General features: G+C 36.2%; 1 protein-coding gene across 9 annotated transcripts in view; it reads left to right on the top strand.

Annotated features, from left to right (window-relative positions):
• VPS13B (vacuolar protein sorting 13 homolog B) overlaps positions 1-16560 on the top strand; it is a 456296-nt gene that overhangs the window by 413730 nt on the left and 26006 nt on the right. For all 9 annotated transcript variants that reach the window (XM_080611867.1, XM_080611862.1, XM_080611863.1 and 6 more), the window contains 12 exons: positions 4764-4919; positions 6121-6384; positions 6539-6622; positions 6790-6965; positions 7466-7636; positions 8283-8484; positions 9118-9306; positions 9705-9851; positions 10926-11209; positions 12760-12887; positions 13469-13668; positions 16287-16405. In XM_080611867.1, the coding sequence (XP_080467993.1) occupies positions 4764-4919; positions 6121-6384; positions 6539-6622; positions 6790-6965; positions 7466-7636; positions 8283-8484; positions 9118-9306; positions 9705-9851; positions 10926-11209; positions 12760-12887; positions 13469-13668; positions 16287-16405 (2120 nt within the window). The remainder of the gene's footprint in view (positions 1-4763; positions 4920-6120; positions 6385-6538; positions 6623-6789; positions 6966-7465; positions 7637-8282; positions 8485-9117; positions 9307-9704; positions 9852-10925; positions 11210-12759; positions 12888-13468; positions 13669-16286; positions 16406-16560) is intronic.

Genomic DNA, 16560 nt, shown 5'->3' on the forward strand with positions numbered 1-16560 from the left:
TTGGGCAATGACTTCAGTGAGAATGTGGCCAAATTACTGGTTGTAAACATTATAGTTTTATTTCGTATCAAAGTAGGTAAATATGCCTGAAACAGCTCTCTGTCACTTTATTGCTACTTACATAGAATTTGGGGGGGGAATATTTCTTTATCATTTGCTTTTCTGTTCTTCTAAATGCACACTTATAAATTCTTGAATAGATATTAGTAGTGATTAGTATATTAGTAATACCTTCACTGAAGCCCATTTAAAGTTGTTTTTCTCTTATTTTAAATAGTGTGCCTGCATAGCACAACTTCTTCTAGACTTTTATAAATGTAATTTTTAAAGGTAGATGTAGATTTGGAAATAGTTTTAAGAATCTCCTCCTCCTACAAAAAAAAAAGACTGAAGCCAAATTTTCCTATATGTTGCATGTCCAGCAGCATCATAATTCAATGTTATTTATTTCAAAGTTGCCATTCTTTCAGGTATAGGGTTGTATAAAGTATAAGATGATATACAATACTCTGTGGAAACTGTGAACTTAGAAACTGTGACTTATATTGGGATATTTTCCTGTCTTATTGTTTAGGGATCTTACAAATTCGCTGCACAACTTTTTACATTTTATATAATCTTTCACAGGTCATTTACAGAACAACATCAGGGGGAAAAAAAGAAACAAAAACAAAACCAAAAAAAGCTGGTTTATGCTGTTTTACACTTTTCAAGTAGTGAGAAATGTATTGTTGCTTTCCTTTGGAGTCCTGCATCTGAAATCAGTGATTATACTATGTTCTATGTAATTGACTTTCTAGATAATATCTGGAGCAGATGAGGATTGGTATTATCCATGAATCACATGAACCCTTATAATTTGGTTACTGTTCCTTAATCAAAAGACTCTTTTCCACAATGTGTAGAGCTAGGTTTACCCATGAGGTTCAGGCCAGCTTTGCAGACTGTGCTGAGGCTCGCAACATCTCCAGGACACCCCAAGGCTCAGAGTTTTATCTACCAAGTGTGACATTTTTTGCTCCTAGCCAGCATGGGATGATGGAAATTGCTTTCTCCCATGCTCTGTACTGCCCTTCTGTCTTACAAGGCCCAATGATGTAGAACTGGTCAGATCTCCCAGGTCCAGGAGAAAATGAGGCCAAACTGAAATTGAATTGGTGGTCGTTGCTTCTGACAGTGTGCAGAGTGAACATTTCAATCACTGTTTTCCCAAATACTAATTGATTTTATTGTGGCATATCATAATCCTGGTCAAGAGCCTCCTTGTATTCTGAAAACACAACCAAAAAATACTGATCATCCTTCTCCTTTAATTTTTCCATTAAAACTTGCTATACCTTCAAGTCTTAGAATTCAGCTCCCATCTCCAGATCTCCATTTCCTCCATGTTTCTGTATCATCACAGCTTTTATTTTACTGTCTTACATCTCTTAGAAAAAAATGACTGCTTCCACACCATTAACCAGGTCCTCACTTGATTCCTCACAGTCTCTCAGAGTTGAGAGTAATAACCCTTATTCTTCCCCAAAAGCATTTTCTAGTTTCACTTAGAAGACAGATGTAATCTAACTAGAGTGAAACTAAGCTAAGTTTGGTTGATCTACAAGCAAAGTAGAAATCAAATTTGTATCACTAAGCATTTTGAGGCCACAAGCTTTAAATTACTTACACAGCTGGAAAATGCTGCCTTTTCTGCCCTTCTTAGTCTCATTTTTAATCCCCCATTTTAGTCTTCATGCCTTGTCATATGACACTTAGCCTTATTTACTCAGATCTTATCCTTCACTCACAAATCTAGCTGAAAACTTAAATAAATTTTGAGGAGTACATAGAAACATTCTGTAAAGAAACATTATAAAGAATACAGCTTTTCTAGACATTTACTCCAATAGGAGCAGCTTCATCTTAGTCTGTCTCCCTGAAGGTAATTTCTTTCCTTCTCAAAACAGAAATCTATAATGGCTCAGATTTAAAAATCCAAACTCCACAAAATCTAGTCAAAACAAAAAACTCTGTTATCTCTTGATCCATTTTCCTAAAACAAAATGCAGAAATCAAATGGTTACACAAATGAGTGCCTATTTTCACATATACAATAGATTGTCTGTTTTAAATTCTCTCTAGACTATAAATTGCCACTAATCACTGGATTATATTTGTTAGAATGCTTTTGAAGTCCATTGAATATTTTTTGTAACTTTATGCAATGACTTCTCTTCTAATATATGTACCATACATAGCTGTACTTGTTGAATTTTCTCTAAGCAGAGTATCTAATAAATACTTAGAATTTACTTAAAGTGTGATAAATGAAAGGGAGTTTCATGGCAATTACTGTGAATCTGTAGTGTTTGGTCAGGTTTAGAGCTCTGCCGTGTTGAGTGTCTAACACCATCTATTACGACGACTTCTGCTAAAATAATGTTAAACCTGATCACTTAATTTTCTAAAATTGCTTCAATTTTTATTTCCTGCCATATATCTCTGTATCGCTTAGTGTCGTTTGCTAATTACTTCTAGGCATGTTTTCCAGAAATCTCACATTTAAATGACTGATTTCCCCAGAGGTCTCTTTGCATTTTCATGGAATGCAGTTTCTTGGCTCAGAAGTAAACTTATGCAGTACCCAATTCTTACATTGTTATGTCCCCAATACAAATATATTGGATCTCTTTAACTTACAAAGGCTGTTCCCTTTGTATGTAGCATTTACCAATGTGTGTATGTGTGTATCTTTTTTGTTTCACTTTCTGAACCATGAAGTTAAATCCCGACTAATTATTATGTTACAAAGAAAATTAGTAGGCAACATTTGTGTTCTAATGACTGCTCAGGGAAAGCTGACAGCGCCTTCCTTGGGAACATTCAGGTCGTGAGCAAAGCTGTTTATACAGGGTGGGAGACATCCTAATGTTGGAGCTACATAAAATTACTAAACATCAATTATGACATTTATATGACATCTGTCTTTGGAGCACACCATGTTTTGTGTGCCTTATAGCTTTAGTACCTTTTCTCATTATTTGGCTGTCATTTCCAGCTACCAGTCTCTCCAAAGTAAACAGTTTTCTTGTTTCTCTTAGTTTTCATATGTGATGAGATTTATTCCCAGCTGCCTCTGTAAGAAACTGAACTGATTCCAGCCACTACAGTTGGACTGTTCTGTTTTGTTTTGTTTTTCCTTTTCTGTAACTAATACCTAAGAATCAAAGCGACGTGTTTGTTTACGACTCTGAGTGTCCTAGTGCATAGCTTCCCTCAATGTATTCTGGAATATAAAGCTCTGCCCAGGCATGTGCACATCCAGATGCATGCCCATGTTCACACTGGCACGTATTAGCCTTTGTGCTTCCAGCATAAAACTAATTTGAATCTGAATGCAACAGTCATCACTCTCGCAAATTCAAAAGCCACCCACTGAATGGATGTTATTGTTCTGTGTGTAACTTGTGCTGAGGATACCACAAATTGCAAACAGTCTACTGAGTTGTAATGTCTTTGAAAGTTGTTGCTGTGGTTTTTTTCTTGAAACAATGAAAAAACCCATCATCCAGCCCTTCACTAAGTCCATCTGGCCAGACCCATGACCAGTGCTATCTCTTTCTAGAAACAAATCATGTGAGAACATAATATTTACAAGTTTCAATTTTTGCTAGTATAAATAATTTGGGCCTGATCCTGGTCTCAATTACTTAAATTAATTAATGACAGATGTCCAAAATCAGAGTGAAATTCAACCCTCAAGAGAGAATTCCCACAAGGCCTTTATATAACTGTTTTAAAGGACTTAAGTAATGCTTAGGTTCTCTGCTGGCCCTCTGCAAAGAATAAATTTTACCCAGAATGCTTATTGCTTTGATCCCTTATATGTAACTCACATCCTTAAGTTTGCACAGCCACAAAACATCTATACAGAGCTAAATAGCCAGATCTTCAGCTGGTGTAAATTTATGTAACTTCATTGACCTACATGGAACAGTACCAATTTTCACTACTCTGGCTTAAAGAATCTCCATGGGATAGAGGTAAGTGCGTATGGTGGGTAAATGGATGAAAGGCTCTTCAAATGATGAAAGACTATATTGCTCTGGAAGTGATTTAAGTTAAACTGGAAAAAAGCCACTCCTTTTCCGGAATAAATCACACAAGGAGTATAATTATGCAGTTAGATTTCTTCTCATGCAGTCAAGCTTGAACTTGCTACCACATTTGTGTAAGAAATGAAATATTTCCCATCTCTCAGCAATATACTAAGTTCTACTTTTAACACAGATTTATATGTGAGCTATACACACAGACATACAGATTTTCATCTTTATTTTGAAGGGAAGAGTATTTGTAATTTTCTGTCTTATTCTGAAGGCCAGAAATTTCGCCTGGACCTGCATTCCCTATCACCTTGCTGATAATTAAGAGGGTGGATTTCTAGAACAATTTAAAGGGCACTAAAGAAAACCTCTTATTTCCTGTTTTATCTCTCTAGTCTACATACTGGTTTTTTTCCTAAGCATACATTGTTAAAGCAGGTAATTTCTAGACATGTGTGATGCAGAGCTATCTTACGGTGGTTTTGATTCTTCTGCTTGTATCTGAAATCACAGAATCACAGAATGAGTGGATCATTCAGCAAACTGGTGTGCTTAGCATTGCTGAATTTTAAAGCCAAGAATATTTTTCTTTCATGGGAATTCCTAGCCTACTGCAAGGCTTTTTCTTTTTTTTCCCCCAGTTATGTATTGAAGCAGTAATTGCTTTCTTTCCAGCTGTTACACATCTGTATTGAAGGCTGGGGAAACTGGCGGTGGTCTGAACCATTCAATGTGGACAATACAGGGACCTTTATTCGTACCATTCAGTACAAGGGCCGGACAGCATCGCTTATTATCAAAGTTCAGCAGCTCAGTGGAGTGCAAAAGCAAGTAAGTATTTGATCCAGTCTGGAGAAAATAGCATGGGTAATTCACGAATTAGTCACCTTGTTATTTATTCTCTCCTACTGGGATCTGAAAAAAAAACACCCCACACTAACTATAACAGTCTTTTTGGGGCATTCTGAGGAGATTTTACAAGTTTTTCTTCACTTTCGTATGTATATTAGCATTTAAAAGTTCAATTGCCACCATGTATTTTACATGTTCTAGTAAACATCTCTTTGCATGGTTTGTAAGTTTTGACAGTTTTGTTAAAGGAGAAAGAAGTAATGACTCAATTAACATTTGAAAATAGGCATCTGTGCAGTGACTTTTCACATACTATCTTTGTAAAGAGATCTTTAATAACACCGCAGTCCAGAAGCCTGTGTTGGCAGAAGCCAGAGCATGTGGTGGATGTAACATGTTTAGCTCATGGATATGGCAGAACATCTTATGTTGTGCAACAGAAATACACCTTCTCAGATGAGAACGGTGCCTGGTGTTACTGAGGGCCCTGCTGAGACTTTGCTTGGTAGGTTGTAGCTAGAGTGTGCACCCTCATTAATGAAAAGCAAATGAAGATGGTTACACAGGGGTACACATAAAATGCTGTTCCTTCATATAGCTTAGAAAAAGTCAGCTATATGTTCTATGATAAACAATTCATGTATGATGGACAGCAACAACTCTGAGTCTAATTTGGTAATTTTCTAGGTGGGTGCACTTAAATACAGAAATAGGGTACAGCCATTTAATGGAATTATAAGCATTGAAACAGGAAACATACTGAAAAATCTGGAACACTGGATTGTGCTGGGAAAGTGAGGCACCAGTAGAAACCTTTCACTGCGTCTGCTCAGAAAGGGCTCAGCATTCAGAGACCATCACGGTACTCTTAAAATCCAATCCAGAGCTTGGGCAGTACTGCTGAGTTCAGTGGGAATGAAAGTGGATACATTACGTGTTTCTCTCAAGCCCGGATACTGCGTTAGCAATATTTCAGGCATTTTAATGCCTAGGTTTCTATGAAATTGCACATACATTTGGCCAACAAAAATAATGTTTTACCATTCATTGCCTTCAGCAGTGCTTGGGAAAACCTAAAATAGGGAGATTATTCTTGTACAGATTTTCACTCTCTAATTCCATTTTGACCTTTCTTTTTCACAGTTGTTATATATGAGCTGCATATTTTTATGTGTTTTAGATCCTAATCTGCGGAAGGCAGACTGTCTGTAGTTACCTTTCCGAAAGTATTGAACTGAAAGTGGTTCAGCATTACATGAGCCAGGACGGACAGGCCGTAGTAAAAGAACACATCAACTGCCTTGCAGCCAAGCAGAAGTTGCCTTCATATGTCCTAGAAAATAATGAGCTCACTGAGCTGAGTGTGAAAGCTACAGGAGATGAAGACTGGTCCCGAGATGTATGTCTAAGTTCTAAACATACAGAACACAGCAGTGTCATTCAGGTATGACTAGAAATAGGTATATGGAATATAGCATTAAAAATGTTTGAGAAAGCTGGGGACTTAGCATTTAGACTTCTGCTTAATATGATGAAATGTTGAACATTATCATCCTGAAATAATATTAGTGTAATGCTGCTGATCTCTCTGTATACAGGTACCATCTTCAAAGAGTTCAATTACATATGTGTGGTGCACCATTTTGACTTTAGAACCCAACTCTAATGCGCAGCAACGATTAGTAAGTACACTTAATGTCTCTGAAATCTAAACTTTTATGCCTTACATGTCATATAATAAATCAAGGGCAGAATGACCTACTTGAAAGATTTATCAATAGCTTGTTTCAACAGCTGTAATACTGGAATAAAATTAGCCTTGAATTGGTATATTGTTTTCTTTTTGTAGATTGTTTTCAGCCCTCTTTTCATTGTAAGGAGCCATCTTCCAGACCCAATTATCATACATTTAGAGAAAAGAAGTCTGGGACTGAATGAAACACAAGTGATTCCAGGGAAAGGGCAGGAGAAAGCACTGCGAAATATAGAACCTGATCTTACACACCACCTGACATTTCAAGCCAGGTAAAATACTCACTTTCCTTGAAAATGGTTCATTTGTATGGAAAAGGAGGAATAATTTACGCTGTAATTTCTGGTGCATTTTTTCTGAGCGCATAGCATATGCAGAGGAGATAGAACAGAACAAGCATATCTGGCCTGAAATTATATGACAGAACATACTAAATTTGGTATAATTGTCCTAAGCACATTAGCATTTTTTGCTTAAGCAGTCCACGGTTTTATGTTTTGAAAATAAATTCCTAAATTATCTTGAAATATTTTTTGGGGAATACTGAAGAGTTTCTAGGGTCTCAGACACAAAGGTCATTAGTGTCATAACAAATTCGTGTGTATCAGTTAATGCTCAGGAAGTTGTTAGACATTGTAACTTGATTCATCTGTGATTACCTTGTGAGTGTTCCTACTGCAGAGTAAGCTTGGAAAGCTTCATTAAAGAAAATGTTCATGCTACTAATCCTTAATCTTGTTGTGTAAGTGACTGAATCTGTTTTCTATGACAGGGAGGAAGATGATCCATCAGAGTGTGCAGTCCCTATTTCAACCACACTAATTAAACAGATAGCGACTAAATCCCATCCAGGTGGCAATGTCAACCGAATACTGTCTGAGTTCTATGGCACCACTAATCCTCCCCAGCCTACATGGCCATATAATAGGAAGGATTCAGACGGGTAATTCTTTGCTAAACCTTCTTCATTGTTATTGCATTGCGTTTTCAAATAAACTTAAATCACATTCAAGAAGACTATATGTGATCGACATTGAATATGTTTTCAGTAATTACATGATTCCTGTATGTAAGCTGCAGAATCTGTTGTGGGTTGGAAAAAATAGAAGTCAGCCTAGGGGCTGCCCTTGATTACATTGTGAACATCAGCAAGGATTAAAAAAAAATTAGTCTTTTTACTGTGAATGCACCTTCTTTACTGCAACTCTAGAGGCTAGAGCTGTTGTTTATTCAGCAGCTGTTTCAGTACAGAAACAGGGAGTTGCTGAAAAAAAAAACCATGGAAATGTGATTTTATGACTCTAAAAGTTACAGGTTTAGTTCGGAAGGATAGTGATAATTCTGTTAACATATTTCTTTAACTGACCAAATTAGGTGGAGCTGATGCAGTTAAAAATATGTCTTTGTAGCCTATGCATAGCTAGATCAGTCTTGACAGCATCTGGATATGTTCCAGGATGATAAGAAGAGATTGTTTTTCTATTTTAGAACCAGAAAAGCCTTGCAAATTTCCAAAAATGACAGCTTATCATTTGTAATCTTGAATTCATTATTCTTTTGACTATATTTGTTTGTTTGGTTTGGAACAGCAATGAGCAACTCTCCCAGTGGGATAGCCCAATGCGGGTAAAGTTGTCGGTGTGGAAACCATGTGTTAAAACTCTGCTGATTGAACTTCTGCCCTGGGCTTTGCTTATCAATCAGTCCAGGTGGGACCTGTGGCTGTTTGAAGGAGAGAAGATTGTTCTTCAAGTACCTACTGGGAAAGTAATTATACCTCCCAACTTTGAGGTAACTTTACCATTGATGTTAACAGGCATATTTCTGCTAAACCCTTCTGATTCTGAAGAATGGTTATTAATGCAGATGATTCCCACTTTCCAGTCACTGTTAGTCATATGATGAGTAGAAATAACAGTAGAAATTTGCCATGCTGACTCACCAAGTGGGTAGCACAACATACCAGCAATGTTTGAAGAACAACATGTCTTAAAGATGCATAATTAAAAATTTTCACTGCAGGAAGAAGACCGGAACGCCATCTGATTAAGCAGCCTACTCCCTCTCAATTCAGCCAATGAATCTGCAATGTGGGCATAATGTAGCAAACCAAGTAAATTGCTGTAAAGGCCAAATAAAGGCTTTGGCCCCTGCTGTGCTAACTGGCCCCTGGGAAGTGGATTGAGTGCGGTAGCAAAGCTGACCACCTGGAAGGAATGTTTGGTTTGAGAGCAGTTTAGATTGAGTCATTTCATATTTCATATGCTACCAGGAAACTGGATAATGAGATAGGGTGAATTATAAACAAAGAAGATTCTTTAGGAGGGAGAAAGGGAAAAAATGAGGTTGACTTCATACTGGAAACTACTAGTAGAACTGTATCAAACTGCCAACAAGTAATAATCGGTCATTTTTCACTTGCAGGAAGCTTTTCAGGTTGGAATATACTGGGCAAACACTAATACTGTGCACAAATCAGTGGCAATTAAACTGGTCCATAATGTGACCTCCCCAAAATGGAAGGATGCCGATAATGGGGAAGTAGTAACATTGGACGAAGAAGGGTTTGTTGAAGCTGAGATAAAACTTGGTGCTTTTCCAGGTCATCAAAAGGTTAGAAGAAAATTATCCTGATTTATAACTTTATCATTTAAAAACTAAGTCAAACAGAGAATGAAAGCAATCAAGTGTAAGCAGTGTGAAAGCTCCTCCCTAATTATGTTAATGAGAGTATAAACAGTGTATGAAGTATAATTTAAAGAATTAGATTTCCAAAAACTTTCTGCCCAACTCATCAAGCTAGTACAATATTTTGTGGAAAATAATTAATGAATTTTCTATCTTGTTTGGCAAACAGTGACAAATGCAACTTCAAAAGTATTTGATGTGGCTCCAGCTACAAAGTGTGTGAATATAGATGGGATTTCCACAGTTAAAAAGAAAATGGCAGATCTGCTACTATATTTTATGGTTTTGTGTGTGACCTCATCATCTTCTTTATTATCTTACAGTTGTGTCAGTTCTGCATTTCTTCGATGGTTCGACAAGGTATACAAATTCTACAAATAGAAGATAAGACAACAATGATCAATAGTACACCATATCAAATCTATTATAGGCCACAGCTTTCTATTTCCAAAACCCACTCAGGAAAAGAGGTAAAGCACTGTGGGTACTGGTTTTGCTTGTCATCTGCAGTATGTTTAGATTTGTATGGTTTCAGCTGCATATAGAAGAGCTTGAACAGAAATCTTTAGACATAATAGTGCTAAGGTATTTTATTTAAAGTACAGAATCCTGCATAAATTCAACTCCAGTAATTAACTGGGATCAGGAATCTGTGCAAAGCAGGAGATTCTTGCACATTGCAGAATTAGTTCTGCCTGTTCTCCATCTGTTCAGGCACTAATGGCCATTTCTGTAAAATAGGCAGCGTAATCCGTAGTAGCTGTTGAAATTGTTCTCAGAATTTTTACTGAGTTTGCATGTAAAAGAGGTATATTGGCCTGGCAGGCTGAAAACTTCTTGTTATTCTTTTGGGAAGATTCCAGTTATCTGAAAAAAGCTGCAGAACTAGAGACGTGCCCAAAGTTTATGTATTTCAGGGAACTGCATCAAATCGTGAATATCAGTTTTCTAATAATCGCACAGTGTATCTAAGGACTAGCTTGCAGGAACCAAAATGTATGCATGGTCAATATATTTTAATCAACCATTTGTACATATTTATCGAAGATTACATTTATAGTAAAGTATGTGGAAAGAATTCTCAGGGTTGAACTTGCTAGAGGAGCTGGCAGGTAAACAAATTTTTAAAGTTCCCTATTTGTTTTGTTTTCCTTCTGCATTAATTTTCTTCACATCAGTATCTATGTTTGTGCATCATGCATTTTGTGGCAGTCTTACAGGATGGGGAACTGGAAAACTGTTAAGGTTAAAACCTGATTTTAGTTTTGTATCGATAAATGGACTTTCTTCTCATGGTTTTATTACAGTGATATAACTATTGCTTTTGGTAGAGTGACGGACTGTAGAAAACTGTGCTTAATTAGCTGCATAAGTATACCTAAAGACAGATTTTGGCCGAACAGCTTTTAATGCAGTCTACTTAGTGCAACCTTTAGTTAGTTGTGGTCATTAGCTACTTGAGACTGTTCTGTGCAAGGTCACCACGAATAAACTTCCTGTTAGAAGCCAGTATGTCATGCTACCACCATCTTTTTTTTTCCCAGGACTTCCATTCACCAGACAGTACGGTGTTCAGCATCAGTCCAGCTGGGGCACCACCCAGAGAGGTGCTGAGTGCTGTGCCCTTCTGGGATCTGATGTCGGATACCACTCCCTTAACTTCAGGGGTACCTCTTACTGAAAAACGCATGCTGCTGAGTTTCAGTCCAGGCGGCTGTGCAGGGAGCTGTGAGCTGTGGAGTCTACCAGCTGTCATTAAACAAGAGTTCGCTAGACAGAGCGTGGCTGTGCCCACAGGGGTTTTTAGTGAAAGTGGATTTTGTACCAGGTACTGTATGCTGAACAGTCATGAATAATGATCTGTGCGTGTTGCTATAAAGCCTCAGCTAGGAAGAAACCATAAGACATTAATGCAAAAGTCAGAGTAACACATGCCCCCCATATGTAGAGGCAAGCCTTACTTTAATTTAAAAATTGTTATCTTTTGATGGGTTTGATGCTTTTATTATAAATGGTTTCATGTTATGACTGTGTACAAGTTGTACAATTTTTATAATGTATGGGCTGATATTTTTTTATATGCATATAAAATAAGAGCGTGAAAAGGGGTTTTTTTGAGATTATGGTCTTTTTTTCAATTTGAGGGTAACAATTTAAGTGTTCAAGGACAGTATGAAATGATACAATACAGCAATTCAGGTTTTGTTTTTAAAAGGTAAAAATACATTTTAGTAAGAATAATAAGAAGATAAACAAGAAAAGCAAAAAAGGAATGAAACTGTTTTGAGACAAGGAAAAAAAATCCACATTTTAAAGCTTGAAATAATTGAAACATGCATTCTACTTAAAAACAAATGCACCCGGCTTGTTTAAAGTAACAGCCCAATGACTTGTCAGATGACCAACTTCAGTTCTCAGACCTCGTATCTGAATCTATTTATCCTTATACTGGTATAAACAAGAAACAATCTGCTGAAATTAGAGAAGCTACATCAGTGCATATTACCAGCAATATGATCTTTCTCTTGCCTGAAGTGCTTGATACCATTCAAACCCTCACACTGTTCCTCTGTAGTCTGAGAGGTATCATTGTGGGTACTAAGGATTCTCATAGAGACTTCAGATTAAAAAAAAATAATAATGGGAAGAACAAGGAAAAGCTTCCTCATGATTGTGAGATGGATACAGAGAATCTCGTGTTCCTAATCCAATTTGCAGACTGTTTGAATTCTTAAAATCACCGTGAGGTGAAGTTTTTTAGAAAGAGCCAGTAAATTTGCACAAGAAAAAATGAACTTGTGTTTATGCATGAAGACATTTTGTGTAGCTAATAAATAGAACTAAATTAATTTATTTTCATTTTAGAAATTTGTGTAGTGATGATCCATAAGATTAACATTTGAAGGGGCGATAGCACTGGGGATCATTCCAGGGGAGCAGTCAGTTACAGATTTATGTATTGATAAAAATATCTTTCATGTGTATCAGAGAAGTATGTGTGCAAATTCTTCTGGAAAATGTTTAAGATTTATGTTGAAAATTTGGACCTACAATCTCATGTTTTTAATTTAATATAAATCTCTGCTGGCCAGGGCTCTCATCTTGTAAACACACATGCTTGATTTAACTCATGAGTTGTCTCAAGTGATTTCTTCTCTAATACTGTTTTTTGTGCTATTTCCACCCATTTCTCTGTTTCCGTATAATTCTCAGTGGAGATATGTACTTGCCTAAATATTTGTAAATATCTGTGAATAAGAACTTGATTATAAAAAATCTTAAAGATGTTAATTTTGAATGGTTTTATTGTTCAGAGTAATGATATATAAAGGTTTTATCCAAAACATGCATAATCAAATATATCTGCTTCTGTTTTAGGGCTATAGCACTCACTTACCAAGAGCATCTTGGTGTGACGTACCTAACACTTACAGAAGATCCTAGCCCTCGTATAATTATTCATAATAGGTGCTCGGTTCCATTGCTTGTAAAAGAGAACTTCAAAGGTAGGTAGTATGCAGAAACAGTGCACTGTTATAGTATAGATTATTTTACTGTATCTCCAATGCAAAATTGAGTTCAGTATGTGTTTTGGATACAACAAGAACTTGATGCCCTCATAAAGATCCATCTGAAAGTGACAGACCCTGGAAGATACTGAAGCCTGGAAGCTATTGGAGCTAATCATGAGGTCAGAAGTATGAATTTACATGACTCCAGACTTTTGGGTCTCCCTAGTTGCAGCCATCAAGGTGACTCAGCTGTAGGAAACTAGTAGGCAGTAGAGTCCTTTTGACATCAGTTCAATCCCATGGAACATTTTAATTTCCTAAGATTCACAAGTGTAACACAAAACATTAATGTTAACGCAGTGATCAGTAGAACATTATTTATGTAAATCTTAGTGCATTAAAAAAGAAAGGGAAAAAACCCCAAACATATAAAATTCTAACCAATGGAAAAGTAATGTTTTTATTTATTAGTAATATTTTAGACAGAAACATCCTTGTTTGTGTAAGCATAGGTGAGTTTTCATTTCGTGCAGGTTTTAGAAAGTTCTAATCTTGTATATTTTATGAAATTTCAGATACACCAAAGTTTGAAGTTTATTGTAGAAGGATTCCAGCTGAATGTTCAGTTCATCATGAACTTTACCATCAAGTCTCCAGCTATCCAGATTGCAAAACAAGAGATTTGTTGCCCAGCATTCTTCTGAAAGTGGTGTCGTACGATGAATTAGTAAATGAGTGGAGTGATTTTGTGGACATCAACAATCAAGGAACACAGGTAAATCATTATAAACTATTTCCTAGTTCACAGCATAAATGGTTGTCTTCCTGACCTGCACAGTATATTGTTGCTTTGCAAGAAGCATACTCTGTTGGTAACTAAACTCTGTTGGGTTCAGGGCTTTTTTTACTTAAGTATTGGGAGCTCTCCTTCCTCCAAGTGCTGTTGGGTTCTTTGGGCTTTGGTTTTTTGGGGCGTTTTTTTGTTGGTTTTTTTTTTTTTTTTTTTTTTTTAACTTTTTTATTTACATTTTGGGAGTTCTCCTTCCTGATCCCCGTCCTGTGGAAGTTTTAGAATACAGATTACCTTCTTCACTGGCTATTTTTAAAAATAGCTAGATAAAAATACAGGCTTTCTAGCACTGAATTTTTTCACTTCTTTTTCATCAACTTGGTGTTCCCTGGAAAATTCAGTCCTGAAAATTTCTGGCCTCTGTAAGCAAAGAAGCCCCTGTAAGCAAAAGATCCAGGAAAATCCTTCTATTTGGTAACTTAATTAACACAGGATTTTTATCTTTACATCTTGTAAGAATCATCACTGTCATTCTCCCTCTGTGTCTTCACAGAAGCTACTCATGTCTTTTTAAAACAAAACAAAACAAAAGAAACCTTTTATTTCCTTCTGTTATTTTTCTCCTGTTTTGAGGTAAATGAAAACTTCCTTGACTGGAGTAATTCTTTTGGATAGGAATTTTTTTCCATCTTTGAAGTCATTAGTTTACATGGAATCAACATAAACTGCTTGGCTCTTTGAAAGAAATACTAGTTTCAGATGTTTTCCCTGGGGACCAATCACAAAATGCTCTTGATTATTGAGTGTTATGTTATATTGCAAGTAGTTGAGTTTCATTCAGCAAGCCAGTCAAGCAATGCAAGGTTTCAAGTTTCAGCCATTAATGTTATGCCAGACGAGGGTTCTTTATAAGTATCTGGCTCCTACAAGGAATTAGATGCTAAGACAACATTTGGGGATCATTGTCTACTTGAAGAACTCTCCAAATAAGAATTGTAGCCTTCTGTTAACAAAGTTTTAGGGTTTACATGTAGAGAATTTCCCCAGGATTTCTCAGTCCATCCTTCTCTTACGAAACTGTAAATATAAGTAAATAAGGAATAAGCTAATAGCTTCACATACTTGATTCAGATTGTGAAACAACTGGGATTTAGAGGATCTTGAGTAATTTGTGCTCTTTCTACCTAGTCACAGATAGGTCCTTATTCTATCAAATGAAAATGTTATTAATTTAAAAAATTAATAACATCTGAAATTGGAATTAAAATTTCCAATCTTTAAGATCAGTAAGGGTTTTTTAGAATAATGAGGGTGTACTGAAAATTCAGTGTCCTTTTTTTGTCCCCTTCCATCATGCAGGATTGCAAATCTCTTTCAGATAAGCAAAGGTTTAAAACTGAAATATCAAAATTATGAATTTTTGTATAGTAATTCTCAGAAGAATAAGACATAATTTGACAAATGAAATTTAATTACCTCTACAAGGTTGTTATATGTAGCGTAAAGAGAATCTATTTAAGTGCTGATCTACTAAGCTTCCAAGTGCTTTCCTTCTGGTGACTTGTTAACAGCAGTAAAGATCCTTCAAAGCAAACAACTGTTTCTTTTACCTATGCTAGCCCATTATCTTTGTGTTATCTCTTGAGTTTGTATTCATTTAAATTATATCTTCTGTCATTGCAGTCTTGTAAACAATTGTGTTGATAGTAGCCTTACAAAATAGAAGTCAGCTTGCTCTAACAAAGACTGCTGTGATTTTTTCAAGCCTGAAAAGACCTGTCTTTTATATTGTGGAAGAACACAAAACTTGCTCAGAACTGTTGTAGAATTAAGCTACAAAAACAATATGTTATTTCTTAAAGTAGAATATTTATCCCTAAGGACAACTTATTCAGAATGAAAGTTCGCTCATCTGTAAGCAAGACACAAACCTGTTGTCAAGTTCCCAGTTGCCTGCCTTTTTAAATGTTTTATGCTTTCTAATACTTTTGCCATTTCTTTGTGGCAGCACCTTGTTTATGAAAGTTGTCTCTCAAAAGCAGTTTAGATGGCTTAAGAATGTGTTCAATGTTGTTAAACAAGTCTTCATGATTCCAGAATGTTACTTTAATTTTTAGTCTTCATGTGTTTTGCATCATGCTATCGGCCACTCATCTAACCAGCTCTGAGCTAGGGCATAGCAACGTAATGTTAATTTAGGGTTGGTTTTCCAGAGGAGGTGTTATTGTGCAGAGCTTTAGGAATATGCCTTTCTCCTTCATCTAAAATCGCAAATTAAAATTTCCTATTTATTCTCTTCTCATATAACTTTCCCCCTCTCCAGCACATCATGCTTATTTCTGGAGAAGAAGTTTCTTACTAAAATATATTCAGTTATACAGTTTAAGGATGAGGCGCAAATTTCATCTTGCTGTACAACTGAAATACTTAAAGTATCAGAGCTGTTATTTTCTAAAGTATTGAGATCTGTTTCTGTTTTTCCTGAACAGTGTCATGATTTGAGTAAGAAATCTCAACCAGAAGACGCTAATATTAATTCTTATTCTGACATTAAAAATAGTAATTTCAGTGGCATTCCATATGTTTCTAACTCTCTTCTCTAGATTGTGTTCTTGACTGGCTTTGGCTATGTTTATGTGGACATTGCCCATCAGTGTGGAACAATAGTCATAACCTTGGCCCCAGAAGGAAGAGCAGGAGCTGTCGAGATCAACCTCAACAGGTACATAAAGCACATAAAAGGTGATGAAAAAGCATTGCCAAAAGTGTTGACCGGTCAGTCAGCTTTCTAAGTGTTAACTAACTTACAAACTTTGGGTTAACTGTTTGTTTTGTTTAATAGTGCTGCGCTTTGTGGCATATGTTTAGACCAGATGT

Source organism: Psittacula echo (assembly GCF_963264785.1).
Source record: "Psittacula echo genome assembly, chromosome: 2".
Lineage (NCBI taxonomy): Eukaryota > Metazoa > Chordata > Aves > Psittaciformes > Psittacidae > Psittacula > Psittacula echo.